The following is a 17,268-nucleotide window of genomic DNA, read 5'->3' on the forward strand; positions in this document are numbered from 1 at the left end:
ACGTCAGGTACATCCCACCTGCCGCCAGGATGGAGTCGGATCCAATTCCTGATGGGCGTCTGCTGGGTATCTCATTAATGCCCTCCCCAGGGCCGGCATCGCTGTCACCAACGCGGCCGTATTTATTACCCACTTCTCAGGGACTTCAAGACCCGCTTCCCCCCTGCTCTGTGCATAAAGCCAAAGGAGAAGTGGGGTGACCCACAGACCTTTGCGTGACTCCCAGCTCCCAGGGACCTCGTTCCCAGCCAAAATGTGGGCCAGGTCTCTTTTAATCAGCCAGGAATTGCTCCCAGTAGGGGAAAAATAAGAGAATCAATAGAGGCAGCTCCGGCTGCAGTCATATGGACACACACACACACGCTCGTTCATGGTACTCCCGACAGCCACGCACGCTCTCCTCCACCATTACAGCAGTTTGCAACGGTTCACAACGCACTCCACCTCTGGAGACCAAGATCAGATCCCGGGAAGAGCAACGAAGGGCCCCGCTTCTCACTCCCACCGCCCCAGCAAGCTCCTGCCAACCGGTTCACTTCAGGCAACATTCCCAAGCCACCGTCACCACCGGTTTTACAAAAGCAGAGTGTCCAGGTCCGTCCGTCCCCCCCCCCATGCCTTGCCGGTGCGGGGGCACCCCCAGCCCGGCCAAGCACCCTGTGAAGACAAAACGATGCCAACCTCACGCCAAGGCGATGGGCACCTCGCCGTGTGCCCGGCTCCGCCGCCTTTTTTGGGGGCTGGAGCGAGATGCTGTCAAGCCTCTCCTCCCGTCATGGAGGTCCCGCTCCCCAGTTGGGTATGTGCTTGGAGAGGGGGGGTCCTCATGGTGCCGGCAGGTTCCCCGCGTGGAATGAAGCTTGGCCAAATAAGCTGGAGGCGAAACAAGCCCCCACATGGTGCAGGGATGCTGTGTGCCCGGACCACCATCTGCCCCTCTGCCGGCTGCCCGCTCCGCAGCCCGGGAAGGGGAGAGGGGGGCAGTGTCCCCTGCAGAGGGACGGGGACACGGGTGACAAGGGGGCTGCCCTCTGAAGATGGGGGCTGCGCAGCGGGGCTGGCATGGGGGCTTGGCATGGCCCTATGTGCAACCGGGGAGGGGGGACGGACCCCCCCCAGCTGCTGCACCAAAGGGCAACGCAGGGACAACGGCACCCACGAACAGGCCCCCCCCCTCCCTGCTGGGAGCCTGGGGGGACCCCCAGGGAAGGGGAATGTAGGGGGGGCTGGGGGGAAAGAGGGGGGTTAGAGGGAAAGGGGGGGGTTGGAGGGAAAGGGGGGGGGGGGGTGCTGGAGCCCCGCAGCCAAGGGAAGGGCACGATTGGGGGCATCGGTTGGCGATGGGGCTGGGAAAAGGGGACCGGGATCTCGGGGGGGGGGGGGGGGGGGGGACACACCGGGACGTTTGGGGAGGGGGATGCTGTGGTGGCGGGGGGGACGACACCAGGATATCTGGGGAAGGGAAGGTCGGGGGACTGCAGTAAGGGGCGGCGGACACCGGGATACAGGAGGGGACGGCGACACCGGACCCGCAATCCCCCCCCCGCCCGCCCTGCTCCGCCCTACCGGACTCCCCTCGCCCCGGTACCTGCGGCAGGTAAGCCCGGCCCGGGATCCGCAGCGCCGACGAGCTGAGCTCAGCTCGGCTCGGCTCGGCTCGGCTCCGGGTGGGGGTGGGGGGGGGTGGGGGGTGGCGGGCGGGGCCGGGGCCGCTGCGCGCGGCGCGGAGCGGAGCCGCCACCTCCCGCCGCTGCGGCCGCTGCCGCCGCCGCCGCCGGCCCCGCGCGCGCCCGCCCTGATAGGGGCGCGGTCGTCATGGCAACCGCGACTCCACCTGCCGCCGCGCTGCGCACGGCCCGCCAGGCGGGGGCGCGCGCGCTCCCGCCGGGGAGGGCGGGGCAAGGAGTGGGTGCTGGGGGGGGGAATTAGGGGTGTAATGGGGCAGAGGTGGGTGCTGGGGGGGGGAATTGGGGGTGTAATGGGGCAGAGGTGGGTGCTGGGGGGGGGAATTGGGGGTGTAATGGGGCAGAGGTGGGTGCTGGGGGGGGAATTGGGGGTGTAATGGGGCAGAGGTGGGTGCTGGGGGGGGAATTGGGGGTGTAATGGGGCAGAGGTGGGTGCTGGGGGGGGGAATTGGGGGTGTAATGGGGCAGAGGTGGGTGCTGGGGGGGAATTGGGGGTGTAATGGGGCAGGGGTGGGTGCTGGGGGGGGAATTGGGGCAGGGGTGGGTGCTGGGGGGTGGGAATTGGGGGTGTAATGGGGCGGGGGTGGGTGCTGGGGGGGGAATTGGGGGTGTGATGGGGCAGAGGTGGGTGCGGGGGGGGGGAACTGGGGGTGTGATGGGGCAGAGGTGGGTGCTGGGGGGGAATTGGGGGTGTAATGGGGCAGGGGTGGGTGCTGGGGGGTGGAAATTGGGGGTGCGATGGGGCAGAGGTGGGTGCTGGGGGGGGAATTGGGGGTGTAATGGGGCAGGGGTGGGTGCTGGGGGGTGGGAATTGGGGGTGCGATGGGGCAGAGGTGGGTGCTGGGGGGGGAATTGGGGGTGCGATGGGGCAGAGGTGGGTGCTGGGGGGGAATTGGGGGTGTAATGGGGCGGGGGTGGGTGCTGGGGGGGGAATTGGGGCAGGGGTGGGTGCTGGGGGGTGGGAATTGGGGGTGCGATGGGGCAGAGGTGGGTGCTGGGGGGGGAATTGGGGGTGTGATGGGGCAGAGGTGGGTGCTGGGGGGGGAACTGGGGGTGTAATGGGGCAGGGGTGGGTGCTGGGGTTGTGATGGGGCACAAGATGGGTGCTAGGGGGGATTGGGGGTGCAATAGAGCGGGGGGGGGGGGCCTGGGGGGGAACTGGGGGTGTAATGGGGCAGGGGTAGGCACACACCCCCCCACATGCACACACACACGCACCCCCCCATGAGACACTGCCGCAGCACAGGGTGCCACCGGGCTCACCCCATCCCACCCCAGCACCCCTGGGGGCTTTGCAGCCCACGCAGGAGCCCCGGTACCATCTTGTGCGCGGCCCCCGGGCTACCCACCCACGAGGGGCTTGGCATGGCCTTCGTCAGCCCCCCCCCGGGGGTCCCGGGACCCCCAGGTCCCCAGGAGTTTTTCCTTCCTCCAGTTATGCAGAAACGCATCAGGATTCGCTCCCCGAAAGGCTCGACAACTGCAAGGCCAAGAAAAATAACCGGGATTTTTAAATATTTTTTTTTTTTTTTAAGCGGTGGGAGTCGGGTCCAAGCATTTGCGGGTGGGAGTGGGGGCTGCAGCAGCCCCGTGATGCCGGACCCAGTATCCCACCTGCCCCCCCCAGTCCCCGCTGCATACCTGGCCCAAACCCCAGGAGGTGCTGAGCCAACAGCACTACAGAGAAAAGCAAAATACCATCGAGAATAACCCACGCAAAAAATTGCTTGCGGCTGGGAGAGCAGAATCACCGCTCCCCCTGCCCTGCCCTGCCTGCAGACCCGGCCGCACAAACCCCCAGCCCCAAATTTCAGGCCCCCCCCTCATCAGCTCCCCAATGCGGCAGCATACCCTGCTGCGGAGCGGGGAAGCAGCCAAGACCCCCCGCTTTATTTGGGGAAACTGAGGCACAAAGCCAGCTGCAGCAAACCAGCAACCTGCCTGCACTCCTGCCTGCGGGATTGCTCCCACCCTACACCCGATGCCGTAGGGGCCCCTTGGCGAGGCAGGAAAAATCAGGGACCTGGCTTCGTGGGTACGTACATCTGTGCTGGCTGTTATTTATTTATTCCAAAGTCGGATTTATTCTGGGCAGCTGCAAATCTGCTGCTGTCAGGCAGCCACCGACACGTTAACACTCAGCTCGAGCCTTTTCCTGTTTGGTTGGGGTTTTTTTTTTTTCCTGCAGCAGAACTGGACAAGCTTAAATCCAAGCTTTTATATACTTTTATTTAGACCTGAAAGAGGCATGTTTCTGCTCCAGCTCCACTGCGGTATTTAACCCCATACTGCAGCTTACGAGCTGCAAGGCACCCGAGTAGACAGGGCTTAATTGCGATACAGCTGGCATGCAGGCTTTTAACTGGCTACGGGCAAGGGAGGGTTTGTAATCCCCTATTTTCTGGGGTTTATAATTTGCCTGCCTAAAACCACGTCTTGCCGGTTGGTACGCACCCTCCGAGCCCCGTGCAGAAAAGCACAGACAAAAGCAATGTGGCTATTAGTGACAAACAGCGAGGGGCAATGGGGCCATCCCCCTTTCAACCATTATATTGTTATTTTTCTAAACATTCCTAACTTTCTAAATGTTCGATATCGGGCACCGGTGGTGTGGCCCCGGCCGAATCGTATGTCCCAGAGCACTGATGCACAGAGAGACAAGAAAAGGGGCCGTGCCATCCCTCTCCCGCCAGATTTACCCCTCGCGGGGCAGGATTTACCCCAAAAGCAGACCCAAAGCCCAGCAGCCGATGTGCTTCATCAGCCACCTCGTCCCGATTCCCATTCCTCTCTTTATTGTTAACATGCCCATTTAACGTGTTCTCCCATCTGGGTTTTAAATTAGCTAGCTGCCGCCTTGGACTTCTCCGCAGATTTGCTAGCAGTCTGTTGGGTGTTGGTACAATTATTTGCCTGGTGTTTTTCTGCTCTGTTATATATACATATGATTAAAATTAATATTACACTCGCTTTCCAATTCCTATGCACGAGTACAATGGCGTTTTGCTGCAGGCTTTGCCATGCTGAAAGGGATGTTGACATTTATGAAATGTTTCTATTCACCTCTGATTTTGCAAACTCTCTTATATGTAATTTTTTAAAAAAAAAAAACAAAATAGCAAAGCCTGTGATCTGAAATACCTGCCAGGCTCCCCTAGAATGGCAAAGTAAGTTTCAAACGTTTCAGGCAGGCCCGGAGTGTTGTATCCCAATGTCATTTAAAGGTTGGCACCCGGGGTTTCCAGTGTTCCTAGTTATATTTTCTCCCCATTACTATTTACCGCCTGTGGGGAAAATGAAGAAAAAAAGAAGAAAAAAAAGAGAAAAAAATAGGATTTTTTTTTCCCCTTTTTTTTCTTTCTCCACCAGTTGCAAATAGGTGATGCTTGTGGCTGGGCTAAGGGATGGAGCTGTGCCCCTGCCCAGCACCCTGCCCGGGATGGGGAGGGACGGAGCCAGTCCGGGACCCTCACCCCTCCCCAACCAAGCCCCAAAAAGCCAGGCTGGGCTTGACTGGTGCCAATAAACGCCTGGATACCCCCCCCGGTCCCACTGGGCACCCATGGGCCCGAGCGAGGGGGTTCAGAAATAAAGAAGATAATTCCAGAATCCAGATCATCTTTCTTTCACCTTATACAAATCCTCCAAAGCTTATCAGACCCCGAGTCAACATGGGCTGGATTTTTTTAATAGCTGCTGCTTATAAAAAAAAAAAAATTAAAATCTTTAAATAGTTGTACTAAGAGAGGAAAGATTCCTAGTTATTTACTGAGAAATATCACTCTGCGGCTGGAAATGTCACCGCTCCATCTTGTGAGCGGCAGCGCAGGTACGGACCGTGCCCCATGTGCGGTACCCGGCCCCGCTCGGGCTGATGGCGATGGCAAAGCCGCCATCAATAATTACCCCTTAGCCAAAATCTGGATGCTCGGCTGGTGCTGTGCACCAGCTGTGCAGGATTTGGCTATTCCACTTCGCATCCAGCCATGAGTTTTTTTCAAGGAGAGGGGCTGCAAAGCGGGGACACACACCCCCCCCCCCAGTTCTCCCCAAAGCAGCCCCGCCAGGTGAAGGAGGGTGCAGGACGGGTGGCAGCTCGGAGGAGGCGGCGATGCTGCTGCTGCCGCCTTGGCACGGGCGGCACACCGGGGCCCCGCCGGTTTTCCTTACAATGCCGGATTTCTTTTTGCCGCGCTAGGTCTGGGAGCCGTCGCCTCCGTCCCTCGGGGAGGTGTCTAGTTGGAGATGATATAAGATTTCTTTCCAGCCACGTCCTCCAGCTGCTCCGTGCTCACCCTCCCCTCTGCCTTTTTATAAAAGTGTCCGTTTAGGTGGGGATTTATTGCTGCCCCGACAGCATCACTGGAGGCATCGCTGTTACCCAAAGGAGGAGCAGTCTGGCCTCCCCAGCACTCTGGGGTGCTGCCTGGCCCTGGGGGGCACCCCTGGACACAAGGGATGGATATTGCCCCTAGGAACCGTTCCTTTGCTGCTTTCGGCAAGGGTGCCCAGACGTGTCACCCACTGTCCTGCCCCGAGGACCAGCTGGTCCCTGGGGGAGGACCGAGTCCCTGGGGAGCAGAAAACTGAAGGACATCCCTGTGGGGACGTGGGTACCAAACCCCGGGCATCCCTTACCCATCCGCATCCCGCGCAGCACAGCGGCACATGCTGGGGCAGAGCCGCAGCCCCTCGCTGCCTCTGCTCATCCTGCCCCGCAGCCCCAAAAACTCACCAGCCTCGCTGGACCTTACCGGGCAGTTGGGGTGGGGGAGATATCTGCCCCAGGAGCTGCACTGAACCCCCCCTGGCTCAGAAAGCATCCCCATCCCAGCACTTGTGCTGCTCAGGTCAGGGTTGGCCATGGTTTTGCACCAACATCCTCAGATTTTGGGGGTCCGTAACACAGAGGAGAGCATTGGGGCTAGGCAGCCAGGTTTTGATTTAAGCCCGTGCTTACAGCAACAGCCTGCCCAAACACGGATTCATGCTAAATCCTCACCCCCAGCACGGACACTTGGGAATGGGCTGTGCCAGGGCACCGCGGGCTGGCCCAGGGACGTGCCACAGTGGCCCAGAGACATGCCACAGTGGCCCAGGGACATGCCACAGTGGCCCAGGGACATGTCACAGAGCTCCAGCCAGGCTGGGGGCAAGGGTTGGGATGAAGCTTTGCCTGGGCAAACTATTTATTTCAGCCTTTCGTACCATGGGAGCTATGGCAAGGAGCAACCGCTTCAGAGCTGGGGGGGCTGCAGAAATGTGGGGAGCCCGGAGGAGGCTTGCGGGGCCGTGCAGCGCCAGGCACGCAGCAGAGTTTGCAGACACCAGCCTGTGGGTCAGGCTGCCCCTTCCCCGGTGGGGTTGGGGTTTGCAGCCCAGCCAAAATCCACAGAGACCTTGGGCTGGTTGTCACCCTTCCGTGGGGCAAATCCAGAGGCCAGCTGCCCATCACGGCTATCACACCCACCCTTCTGCACCAGCCCTCTCCTCTCCACGGCTGCCAACAGCCACCGGGATCAAATCCACTCATATGGCAGGGTAAATCTGCCTGGGAGACCCCCCCCAGCCCTTGGGAGAGAGGGGGGGTACTCCCCACTGGGGCTGGAGGATGCTTTTCCTCAGACCTAGGGGATGCTCCCCCCCATGGGGCTGCTGCAAGTGGCCACCCATTTCATGCACCATCCAAGCCCCCGGCGAGCTTCTTCTCCTCCAGACAGTCCCAAAGCACAAGATGGGGTCCCCGTGTCCCCCCCCCCCAACCCCGAGAAGACGCCCCTTACCTGGTCCCGCATGCGTTCCTGCTGTCCCCGGAGCGCCAGCGCGTGCTGCGGGTACTTGTTCTTCAGGTGGTCCATGAAGGCATCCCGCTTGCGCTCCATCTCTGACTTCTGGAGGCCGGTGAGGGCCTCCAGGCTCTGGGCGGCGATGACGGTGTGCCGGCGCTCCGAGGTGTGCACCAACCCTACGTTGGAGAAGCGCCGGGTGCCGTTGCCCAAGGTCCGGTATTCCCGTGGGTACTCGGCATCATCCGCCGAGATCATGTGGGTGCTCGTCCTCTCGGGATCTGCACGGGGAGGGGAGAGCAGAGCCGGGGTCACGGCCAGCCCCGAGGTGGTCCCGCCGGTGTGGGGCAGAGGTGGGGTGCTAAGATTTGGGGATGGGGAGGGGGTTTTAAGCTAGAAGTGATAGCTGAGCCTAGCTGGGAGCAGGGTCATCCCTCAATGGGATACAACCAGGGGGTTGGTGGGCGCAGGGTTTATCCCCCTGCGATGGCAGCCGTGTCCCCGCTCCTGGACACGGGGCTGGTGGTGGCAGGAGATGGATGGGGCAGGGGGCAGCAGGAGGGATGGAGGGGCTGGGATGCCACCAAGACCACGATGTTCAGACCGAAACATGGATAAAACAGCCTTGGGTTATTAAAACGGCACAGACAAGACACAGGAACCGGGCACCGCTCCGGAGCACAGACAGACAGGGGGACACGGACACATGGACAAACCAAAAAGAAAATTAAATGCAGGCCGGGGTGGGGGGGGAGGCTCGTGTCTGCCCATCAGCGCCTGCCCTGTGCTGCTGCCCATGGGGGCAGGGAGGACACCCCATGCCCTGCTGCCAGAGACCCTCACCGGAGGGTCACCCCCCATCCTGCAGCCGCCGCTCCCCAGGCAACCCGCAGGCACCAAACCCGGCATCGCAGGGATGCTCTGCCCCATCCCAGCCCTCTTGCAGAGTTTCACCCCATCCCGGGCAGGTAGAGCGAGGGGGGCAGGCAAGGCGGTCACGCGTGCAGCGAGGCAAAAGGGACTCGTCCCTTTGCTAATAATTCATTAGCCGCACGTCGTGATTTTCATTTCCAGGGAAGTTGTGCCGAGTGCGCACAATGCGAGTGGTAATGAATGCCTGGAAGTCTCTGCACGCTGCCAGCGCCTGGCACCTCCTCGGTGGCTGCAGGATGAGGCCACTCCGTGGTTCCCAGCCCCACGCCTGCTGCAGAGCAGCCCCCACCCCAAGAAGCCACTTTTGAGGGTCTCGTGCCATCTAAGCCCCCGTCACACAGCCCTGGGCTGGTCCCGGCCATCACCGCCGTGCCTGTGCCGAGGCCACGAGCTGTCTTTGCCGCCGCTAACTAGTTTGGCAACATGCAGCATGTGTGTTGCAGGGATTTGCCGCGTTAAGGCTTTACTTTTTCGCTCACCGTTTAACCTTGATCCATTATTCATATCCCTCCTTGTCTTTTTTTCCCCCTCCCTTCCTTCCCAAGCTCCTGTTAAGCAAATCATAGAGGGTTTTTCCTTTTCCCTTAATTATTTATCAGCCCAACGTATTAGCTTTATATCAACTGATTGTGTTATTAATGTAGGACAGGACTCCAGCGTGTGCTACAGACATAACTCCTCTGCTCAAGGTCATACAAGGGAGTCTGCTACGAGCCAGGCGGGGATACCACGCTGTCAGCAAACGCTACAGGGACATCCTTCCCCCGCCAAAGCTTGATCCCCCCTTTCCTCTACCAGAAAACACCCAGTCCAGCTCCTTCCACAGCTCCATCACCAAGCGTGACCTCGGCCAGGGGACCGTCACCCCCCCGTACCCAGAAGACAGCGGCAGAATTTGAGCAAGAGCCGAAGTTCCCGGTCCCTCCCTGCCTCACCGCTTCGCTCAGCCGGGTCCCCACATCACCGCTGCACGGGGGAGGTCACGGCGGCACATCTGCCACGTACAAAACGCCCCGAGATCTCCCAGGGAAAGTGTCACGGGAGAGATGTCAGAGGGGACACCTCGGTCCTTCTGCTGGCAGAGGAGAAGGCAGCGCGATGCAGGGCTGAGAGCGTCGTCCCGGCGTCCCCGGGTACCACTGGCTGAGGAGCCTGTGGTAAACTCCAGCACCGATGGGAAACGCAGACGGAGCAATTTCTCCTGTAGCACCCTGCTGAGCCCCAGGAGCTGCCTTCCCACCTCTCCTTTCACCTAACAGCCCCCCATAACACACACGTCTCACCCAGGGTTTGCTGCTACCAGGCAGAAAACTCCCTCCTGCCCTCGGCCGGTTGCTCAAGCGCTTGCTCTATGATGGCAAAGCAGCGGAGATGCGCTGGCGGGGGCCACATCCAGCACCCGGCACCCATCCCAGCTACAGCATTGGGTGCCAGTTGGCAGTGCCTGGATGCATCCTTGGAGCTGTCAGGTCTAAGGTGGAGGAGAGGGGGAGCGGGACCCCAGGCATCCCCCCCAGCACAGGCAGGGCACCCAGCGTGGCCCGTTCCCACCAAACCAGTCCCTCTGCGGTGCTGGATCCTGGGTGCCACCAGGACTCCCAGCCTCATTGCATCCCATGGGAACGATGAACGCAGGAAGGCTGCTAAAGAGGAGTGGCGGGGCACCCCGAAAGCCCCCAGCCACAGCAGTGACAAGGCTGGGAGGAAGGAGCTGCAGCTCCTCTCCCTCGCTGGGGAGAGCAGCAGCGTGGCAGCGAGGAGGCCTCGAGCAGGAGGAAGATGCAGGGACGGGGGCTTGGGGGATGCAAGAGGGGCTGCTTCCCTGCAGCCGCCTCCGTGGTGCCTCCACCAGCCCTGGGCTGAGGCTGCATTCCTGGCTCCTTCCCACCCTCCTCCTCCTCCTCCTCTCGCTGCCGAGCCACGCATCAGCATGCAGCTCCCCGCTCCCTAATTACATGCTCCGAGAGCGGAACGCGCCAGCTCGCTGTCTCTCTGCCGACTACTAAAAAGGATGGTTTGAAAAGCCCTGCACAATCTGCACAGGGGTCAGAGCAAAGCTGGATGCCGTCAGGGGTTCTTCCACCCCCGGCTGCGCCGCATCCGCTCCCACATCCCTCACCGGGCTCCGGAGCAGGTGGAGGGGGAGGCAGCCCCAGAACCACGAACCCCATAATCCATGAACCCCACAATCCACGAATCCCACTAAGGTGAGAGGAGGAAAAGCCACCACAGACAGGCATGTACCTGTCCCCACATCAGCCACCTTCCCCTCCGGATCCCAGCCTGGAGCGGGCAGACACCATTTGATAAGGGAACGACCAACAACTCGGGTATGGGGGCTCCCTCGGAAAGGGACCTTAAACCATCCATGCTCTTTCATGCTTCCCTGGCATGGTGCATGGAAAGAGGGCGTTAATCCTTCCCTCCTGGCCTCACCCCAAGGGGATAATTACATCCCGCCACCCGAAATCCCCCCACCAAGTTGTTTCTCTTCCTGCCATGCCGGGACCGTGCGCTGACGCTGGAGCAGTGGTACCCACACACGGACTGCCCCGCCGCCAGCAACGGCAGCAGCAGATCCCTGGAAAGTGCTTCCCAGGGCTGCTTCCAAGTAGGTCACCGGGGTGGGAAAGCTGGTGGCCGGAGCCTGCCCACGGTCCCCATCTTGGCACTGCCCCAGCCCAGCCAAGCAGGGTGCCCCTCCGGGACGTGTCCCCCGCACCGGGACCATCCCATCGCTTACCCACGGGTGCAGGACAGCTTCCACGGCGGCCGGTAAACTGCTTCGGTGGGACGGGGGAGGCAGCCCCCAGGTCTCCAGGGGCTGAAGGCGGCTCCTTTGCCGGGCGCAGGGCTCCCACGAGAGCCAAAATCCCACGGTATATCCTGGCAAGCCCCTCTCCGAGCAGCAGGGGGTTAAAGGAGCACGATTCTCTTTGCCGATTCATCCATCCATCTTCCTTACCTGCCGGCAGAGGTGTCACCCGTGCCAGGGCCACAGCCCGGGTTCCTAGCAGGATGCGGCCACCACCTCCTTCCCGGGAGAAGCAGCGGCACTAGAGGCACCGGATCCCGACCGTGCTTTGGGTGATGCTCTTCAGGACCGGGGCTTTGCAGTCCAAGTAGCAGCTCTCCACCAGCTCCCTGCTCCCTCGCTGGGAGACGGGGGGTGGGAGAGGCCCCCAAAAACCCGCCCTGTGCTGCGGATGCTGCCCCGCGAGAGCCACGCCGGGTCAGAGCGGCTGCAGGATCGGTGGCACGGTCCGCTCGGATCCCCCCCGCCAGCAGCTTGGCAGGGCTTTATCATAAAGAGGATCTTTCAAACACAGTTTATTACTGCAGTTTCATAAATCTTCATGAGGCAGCGAGGCTCACACGGGCCGTGAAAGCAACGGCAGTTAGCGGAGCATGAAAAATAGTCCAAGAAAGCAATTGTACAAAAAGGGGCGAGGGGAGGGGAAGGAGAGAGTACATTTGGGGAGAAAGGGAGGCGAAAGAATAGAAGCCCCTCGGAGCGATGCGGCTCCCCCGCACCCGGCCATTAAGGCAGAGGGAAGAGCGCGATGCACTCGCCTTCTTCCCGAAGGCTGCGGCGGCTGCGCTGCCAGCTTGCTGCCTGCACAGCACCCAAGGAGGCTGCCCAGCACCCAGAGCCCCGCTCGGCACTAACCCCTTCCCTGCCACGCTGCTGCCAGGCCCTTAGAGATGGGAGCAATAGCTGGGAAGAGCAGGGAGAGCCTGCACGGCTCCTGCTCCGGCTGCACTTAACTCCTGTTGTGCTGCGCAGCCGACCCCAGAAATACCTGCCCCTGCCCGAGCCGGGACCTGCTGGGGTAAAGGGACCTTTGGAGGCGTTGCTGCCCAGGGGGTCCCTGTCCACGGTCTATTTGTACTCATTTTGGGATGGGGGCACGACGGTCAAGTGTCCTCTGGGACCTGCCTCAGACTTTTGTCTCACACCCACAATGGGACCAGCGAATAAAGCCAAAAAGCACTGGGAGCTGCACAGCTGCCGGTGTTTTCCTACCAAAGCCGTGCCCAGGAGCAGCAGCAAGGCAGCCGACATGCCACGGGGGGACACAAGCGCTTTTCGCCCACACCACCGCCATGTGCCGAACGGGTCCAACTATCACCAGTGCTATATGCAGCCGGATCTGTTCGTTTAAAATCAATCCGCAGACAAACGTATCTCTGTTTCACCCTCGGGGGTACCAGGAGCGGGACAGACCTGGGGTCCTTCCCAGCACATGAGTGTTAAGGTGAGGGCATCTCCACGTCCCCCCCAAAGCCTCGCAGAGCACCGGGCGAGCAATACGGGGAGTGAAAGCTGACGGGTGGCTGGGCTGAAACCTCCCTGCCGTCCTCTTACTTCCCAGGCTGATGGATACCCGGCGCCAAACCGCCTGGGAAAAGCAAGGTGATGCCAAGGCTGCCCACAAGGGACCATTAACATCCGTCCCGGGACAAACCTCCCCCATGCCCATGCGATGCCCGGTGGGGGATGCAGCTCTCCCATCCTCAAGGGTCCCTCCCTGCAGCACCGAGCTGCGGCTTAGCCCAGGCTCAGCGGTAGGCAACGGGCTCCCTGCCATGTCTTTCACTCCCAAATTCAAGTGGAACCAAGGAAAATAAAACATCACCCGCTGACCATTTCATTGGGAACTTCCCGGCCGGGCTAGCACAGACCCCACAGCCCTGCTCCACTGGCACCGCGGTCAGGATGCCGCTTGGTTCTTCAAAGGCGGGCAGGGGCACGGTGCCCGTGCGCAGCGGCAGTCCGGATGCGACCCTGCAGACCTGGTCTTGCCGGTCCCCAGCCTCTACGTGCCCTGGATGCTGCCTGCACCCCACTAATGCCAGCCCTGCCGATGCCGCCGGAGCTGCGCAGGGACGAGGAGCCAGTCCGAAGCCATGCAATGTGTTGGTGTGCACTGGTTGCTCCCCGGCTGGAGCTCGGGGCGGTCCAGCTGGCATCTCTCCGCGACGCTGCCCTGACAAGCAGCTCCTTTCCTTTGGAAGCAGAGAAACGACCGGATAAATTCCCATGTCATTGTCAAAACCCAAACTGAAGGAGAAATCCCATCTGGCCAGCCCTGTAAAAAGCAGCAGCTACTTCCCACCTCACCGGGTGTTATCACACCCACGCGTGCACATGGAAATGGAAGACGAGTTCACCTCCTAACTCGCATGGACGGCAGCGCCAAGCACAGGGCCAGCACACCCGGCTGCTCACTTTGTGCTCAGGATGAGGACCAGCACCCATCTGCCCAGAACCCCGTCCCCACATCCCTCTTTTGAGATGGGGCACATAAACCAGGCCGGCCCCCACGCTGTCACCCAGGGAAGGGGGACCTGGCACCCCGAGGACCTCCTCCAGCCTTGCCCACCTCAACCTGCAGCTCCCCTGCGGGTTTTTTTTGCAGGCAGGGCTCCCTGCCACCACGCTGCTGTCCCACAGCAACAGCGACCTGAAAAGCATGACCTGGCCCCTGTCCTTCCTCTTCCTCGCACTATCTCCTCAGCTCAGCATCTGCCCAGGATCTCCTGCCAGCTCCAAGCTGGGAGCCATCCCTACCCTCGCCCAAGCTAGGGACCGCAGGGGACAGCACCAAGGCAGCCCCATCCCTGCTCTCTCGCGCGGTGGCTGTCTGGCAGACGGCCGTGATGCTGAAGAGCAAAAGCCCGGTGGGGTGGGCTCTGCTGACAAGGCAATCGGGGGGTCTCTAAGTGGATAAGCTTTGTGTGACCGATCATACGGTGGCCAAGCGGCTCCGCTTTCACCTTGCAGCACCGAACTCAGCAGCTGGTAGAGCTGCAAAGACCACAGTGAGCTCCCGGGGCTCCCGGACGGAGCGGACCCCCATCCATCAGGGGATGCGTCGCTCCGGATGCCTGCAGTGGCACAGAAGTGACCTGACCTGTGCCACAGGCACAGTAAGCAGAGCTCGGTAGCATCGGGGGATGCTCCAGAGGCAGCCGGTGGGCAGGAATGTCCCCATCGCCCTGCGGGAAGGGCAGCATCGGAGCAAGGGTTTGTCCCCACATGTCGCAGCCCCCTCGGACACCCCGGCAGTGGGAAGCACCTATCCCCACTGCAGTGGGAGGCAGAAAGGAGCTGCCCTCGCTTAGGCAAGGGAAAACAAGATGGACAAAGGGTGAGCTCACGGAGGGCAAAGTGGTGTGGGAAGGATGGCTCACAGCTGGGAGAGCCGGGACAAATCTTTCCCCTGCCATCAGCTTCCTCCCTGACCTTTGGCAGGAGGCTGAAGCCAGTGGCATCCTCGGTGCATGGAGAGCATCCCTGCCCGGGACAGAGTCTTTCCCACTGGGGACTGGAGGAGAAAGGAGCCCCGCGTGCCCTGGCAAGAGGCCGCATCCTCAGCTGGCAGGGATGGCACAGTGGCTGGGGAGATGCCAGCAGCTCGGGGATGCTGGATAAAAATAAAGGAGAGGAGAGGATGGAAGGGGCCAGGCTCTTCACAGCATAAACACAAGCCACATTGTGGTCTCGTCTCCCACCCACGCGACAGAGGCGATTCGAGGTGGCGCAGCCGGCGGCCTGGCAACCGGGATGGGATTAGCCTGGGTGGCACCAGCTCCGTCCAAGCCTGGGGATCCCCCTTGGCCCCAGATGGGAGAGGGAAACTGAGGCACGGGGCTGGGGGAGGAAAGGGTCTGCCCCAGAGTGCAGGAGTCTGGCTGCAGGTGGGGATGCTGAGATGCGAGGGGATCAAACCCAGGGTGGGAGCAGGGAGAAAACACCGGCAGAGCCACGTGCCACCTTCATGCCTTGTGCGGTGCCCTGACTGGATCGGTATTCAGCATCTCCCGAAAGGACCCGGAGTTTTCCCAGCATCTTGGCAGCGCCCGCTGACTCCCACCAGCACGCTGAGACAGGCGAGCGCGGCGTCTGCCTCCGTGCAGAGCGTGCATGGACGCGGGGCAGTGACTCACCCACAGTCATGCGGCGAAGCAGAGCCAAGTCTCCCTGCGAATCCAGGTCCCCCTTCGTGCTTGGCCCGAGGGGAGAAGCCTTCGGGATGAGCCCGGAATGACGGCAGGACCTGGGCCCTCGGAGACCCCATCACCTGCAAAGCTGCCGTCTCCATCCCCTGTTCCCCTGCAGGCGGGTGAACCGGTGCTGCTCTGAGAACCCACCCTGCCCTGCGGGTCTCACTGGAAGATTCCCAGCACTGACCAGTGCCGCAATTCAGGAACAGCCCCAGAGACGCAGCCGTCCCCACCGATGCTCCTGCAAAGCCAGATTGCAGTACGGGTCCCGGGCACTTCTGCCTTGAGCTGCTCAGGCAAATTGCTCTGGAAATCAATTCCAATCTATCAGGCATCAGGAAAGCGATAAAGTGCCCCCTCAAGACACCAAATCGATGGTTCCTCTTAGCCCAGAGCAGAGGGAGGGAGGTGGGGAGAGACGCTGCGGGGGAGGACAGGGAGCGGGGGGGGTGATGGCGGGGGGCCAGGGTCCCCCTGCAAGGGGGAAACAGCCCCCAAACCAGCCCGTGATGTGGCGGAGAGCAGGGAAGCTGCGTGCCAGCACGCTGTGCAAAACCGCTCCGGGGATGGAGCAATGGGAAAAGCTTGGGAGAGCGGCTGCCAGCCCCTTGGGAGCGGGAGGCTCGGGCTCCAGCCTTCACCGATAACCCACGGCTGCATATATTTGCTCGGTTGGAGGCAGGACCTCATCTGAGCCCTGCGGTCAGGGCTTTGGATTCATTCTTTATTCTCATCTTTCCGCAAGCAGAGCGAGAAGGCAGTGGCGTGGGGAGGTCGTGGAGCCAGCTGGGAGTGAGGGGGGGCCGGCAAAGAGGAGGAGGAGGAGGGTGGGCTGGAGGGGACATGCAACAAGATCAAAAACCAATTCCCAACCGGACCATTTCTTCCTCTAATGAGGCACCAAGGAAAGTCACTAAACAGAGCAAGGCCACCGCAATCGCTTCCATAACAGGAGAAATGTGAAGGAGAAACACGGTCTGGCACCGGGACAGGGGGTCCATCGCAGGACCCTCCAGCCTGGCCCACGGCCACAGGCACCTGCGAAATTGTAGCCAAAAGCCAGGCACGAGGCCATCTGCGGGCTGCGTCACGCTTTTGGGGACGGCCACGAGGGGTGCATGCCGGCAGCTCAGGAATTACCACGCCAGCTTGGAAACACAGGCAAGCTTTGGTTCAGAGAGCTTGAGATCAAAGGCAGAGACAAACTGCAACAAGTCGATGAAGAGGAAAGCTAAAGGATGAAGCAAAAAACTCCCGTGCAGGGGAAAGCACGCTGGCAGAGCAGGCGATGCCCCTGCCCGGCGTACAGCGATGCACCGCGCCAGCGCTGCGGTTTTGCTAAATGCACTTGGTGCAATTTTTCAAGCAAGCTAATCACTTCCTCTCATCTCCTGCCATTAGTGCAGTCATGCTAACCGCTCGCTCGCTGGCGGGAGGCCGAAGCCACCTGACAGGAGCTTCGACTATGCGCTGCACCTCATCAAAAGCAAATTCATCTGAAATAGGATGGCAGGGTCGGGGGAAGGAACCAGCCCTCCAGCATCCCTGCTGGAAGGGGAGCTCATGAGAAAGCCGCTAAGGGAAGAATTCAAGCCAAACCTATGGCTTTTCCAGTCCTTGCCCTGCAGCCGGGGATTATAGCCTCCGGCTGGAGTCACCAAAGAGCTCAGCTCCATGAGAAAGCACCCGGGAGGGGGATTTTCCCCGACTCAGCGTATCGGGGACTGCGGCGATGCTGGCTGCTGCAGGGAGAGCCGCGCCGCGCTCAGCCCGGCACAACACTTGGCCCGTCTCTGTCTTGGCACGGGTGGACCCAACTCTTTCGAAGACTTGGCTCCCGCTGCCATCGCGAT

General features: G+C 61.2%; 1 protein-coding gene across 13 annotated transcripts in view; it reads right to left on the reverse strand.

The window, feature by feature from the left end:
• Positions 1–17,268, reverse strand: part of SRCIN1 (SRC kinase signaling inhibitor 1) — an 80,307-nt gene that overhangs the window by 39,835 nt on the left and 23,204 nt on the right. For 11 of the 13 annotated variants that reach the window (XM_049800499.1, XM_049800498.1, XM_049800496.1 and 8 more), the window contains one exon: positions 7,469–7,752. In XM_049800499.1, coding sequence (XP_049656456.1) covers positions 7,469–7,729 — 261 coding nt within the window. In that variant the 5' untranslated portion in view covers positions 7,730–7,752. Of the gene's footprint in view, positions 1–1,588; positions 1,662–7,468; positions 7,753–11,147; positions 11,353–17,268 lie in introns of those variants that run through there. The other 2 variants (XM_049800494.1, XM_049800504.1) reach the window with 2 other exon arrangements.

The sequence above is a fragment of the Accipiter gentilis genome, chromosome 5 (genome assembly GCF_929443795.1).
Source record: "Accipiter gentilis chromosome 5, bAccGen1.1, whole genome shotgun sequence".
In the NCBI taxonomy this organism is placed as follows: Eukaryota; Metazoa; Chordata; class Aves; order Accipitriformes; family Accipitridae; genus Astur; species Astur gentilis.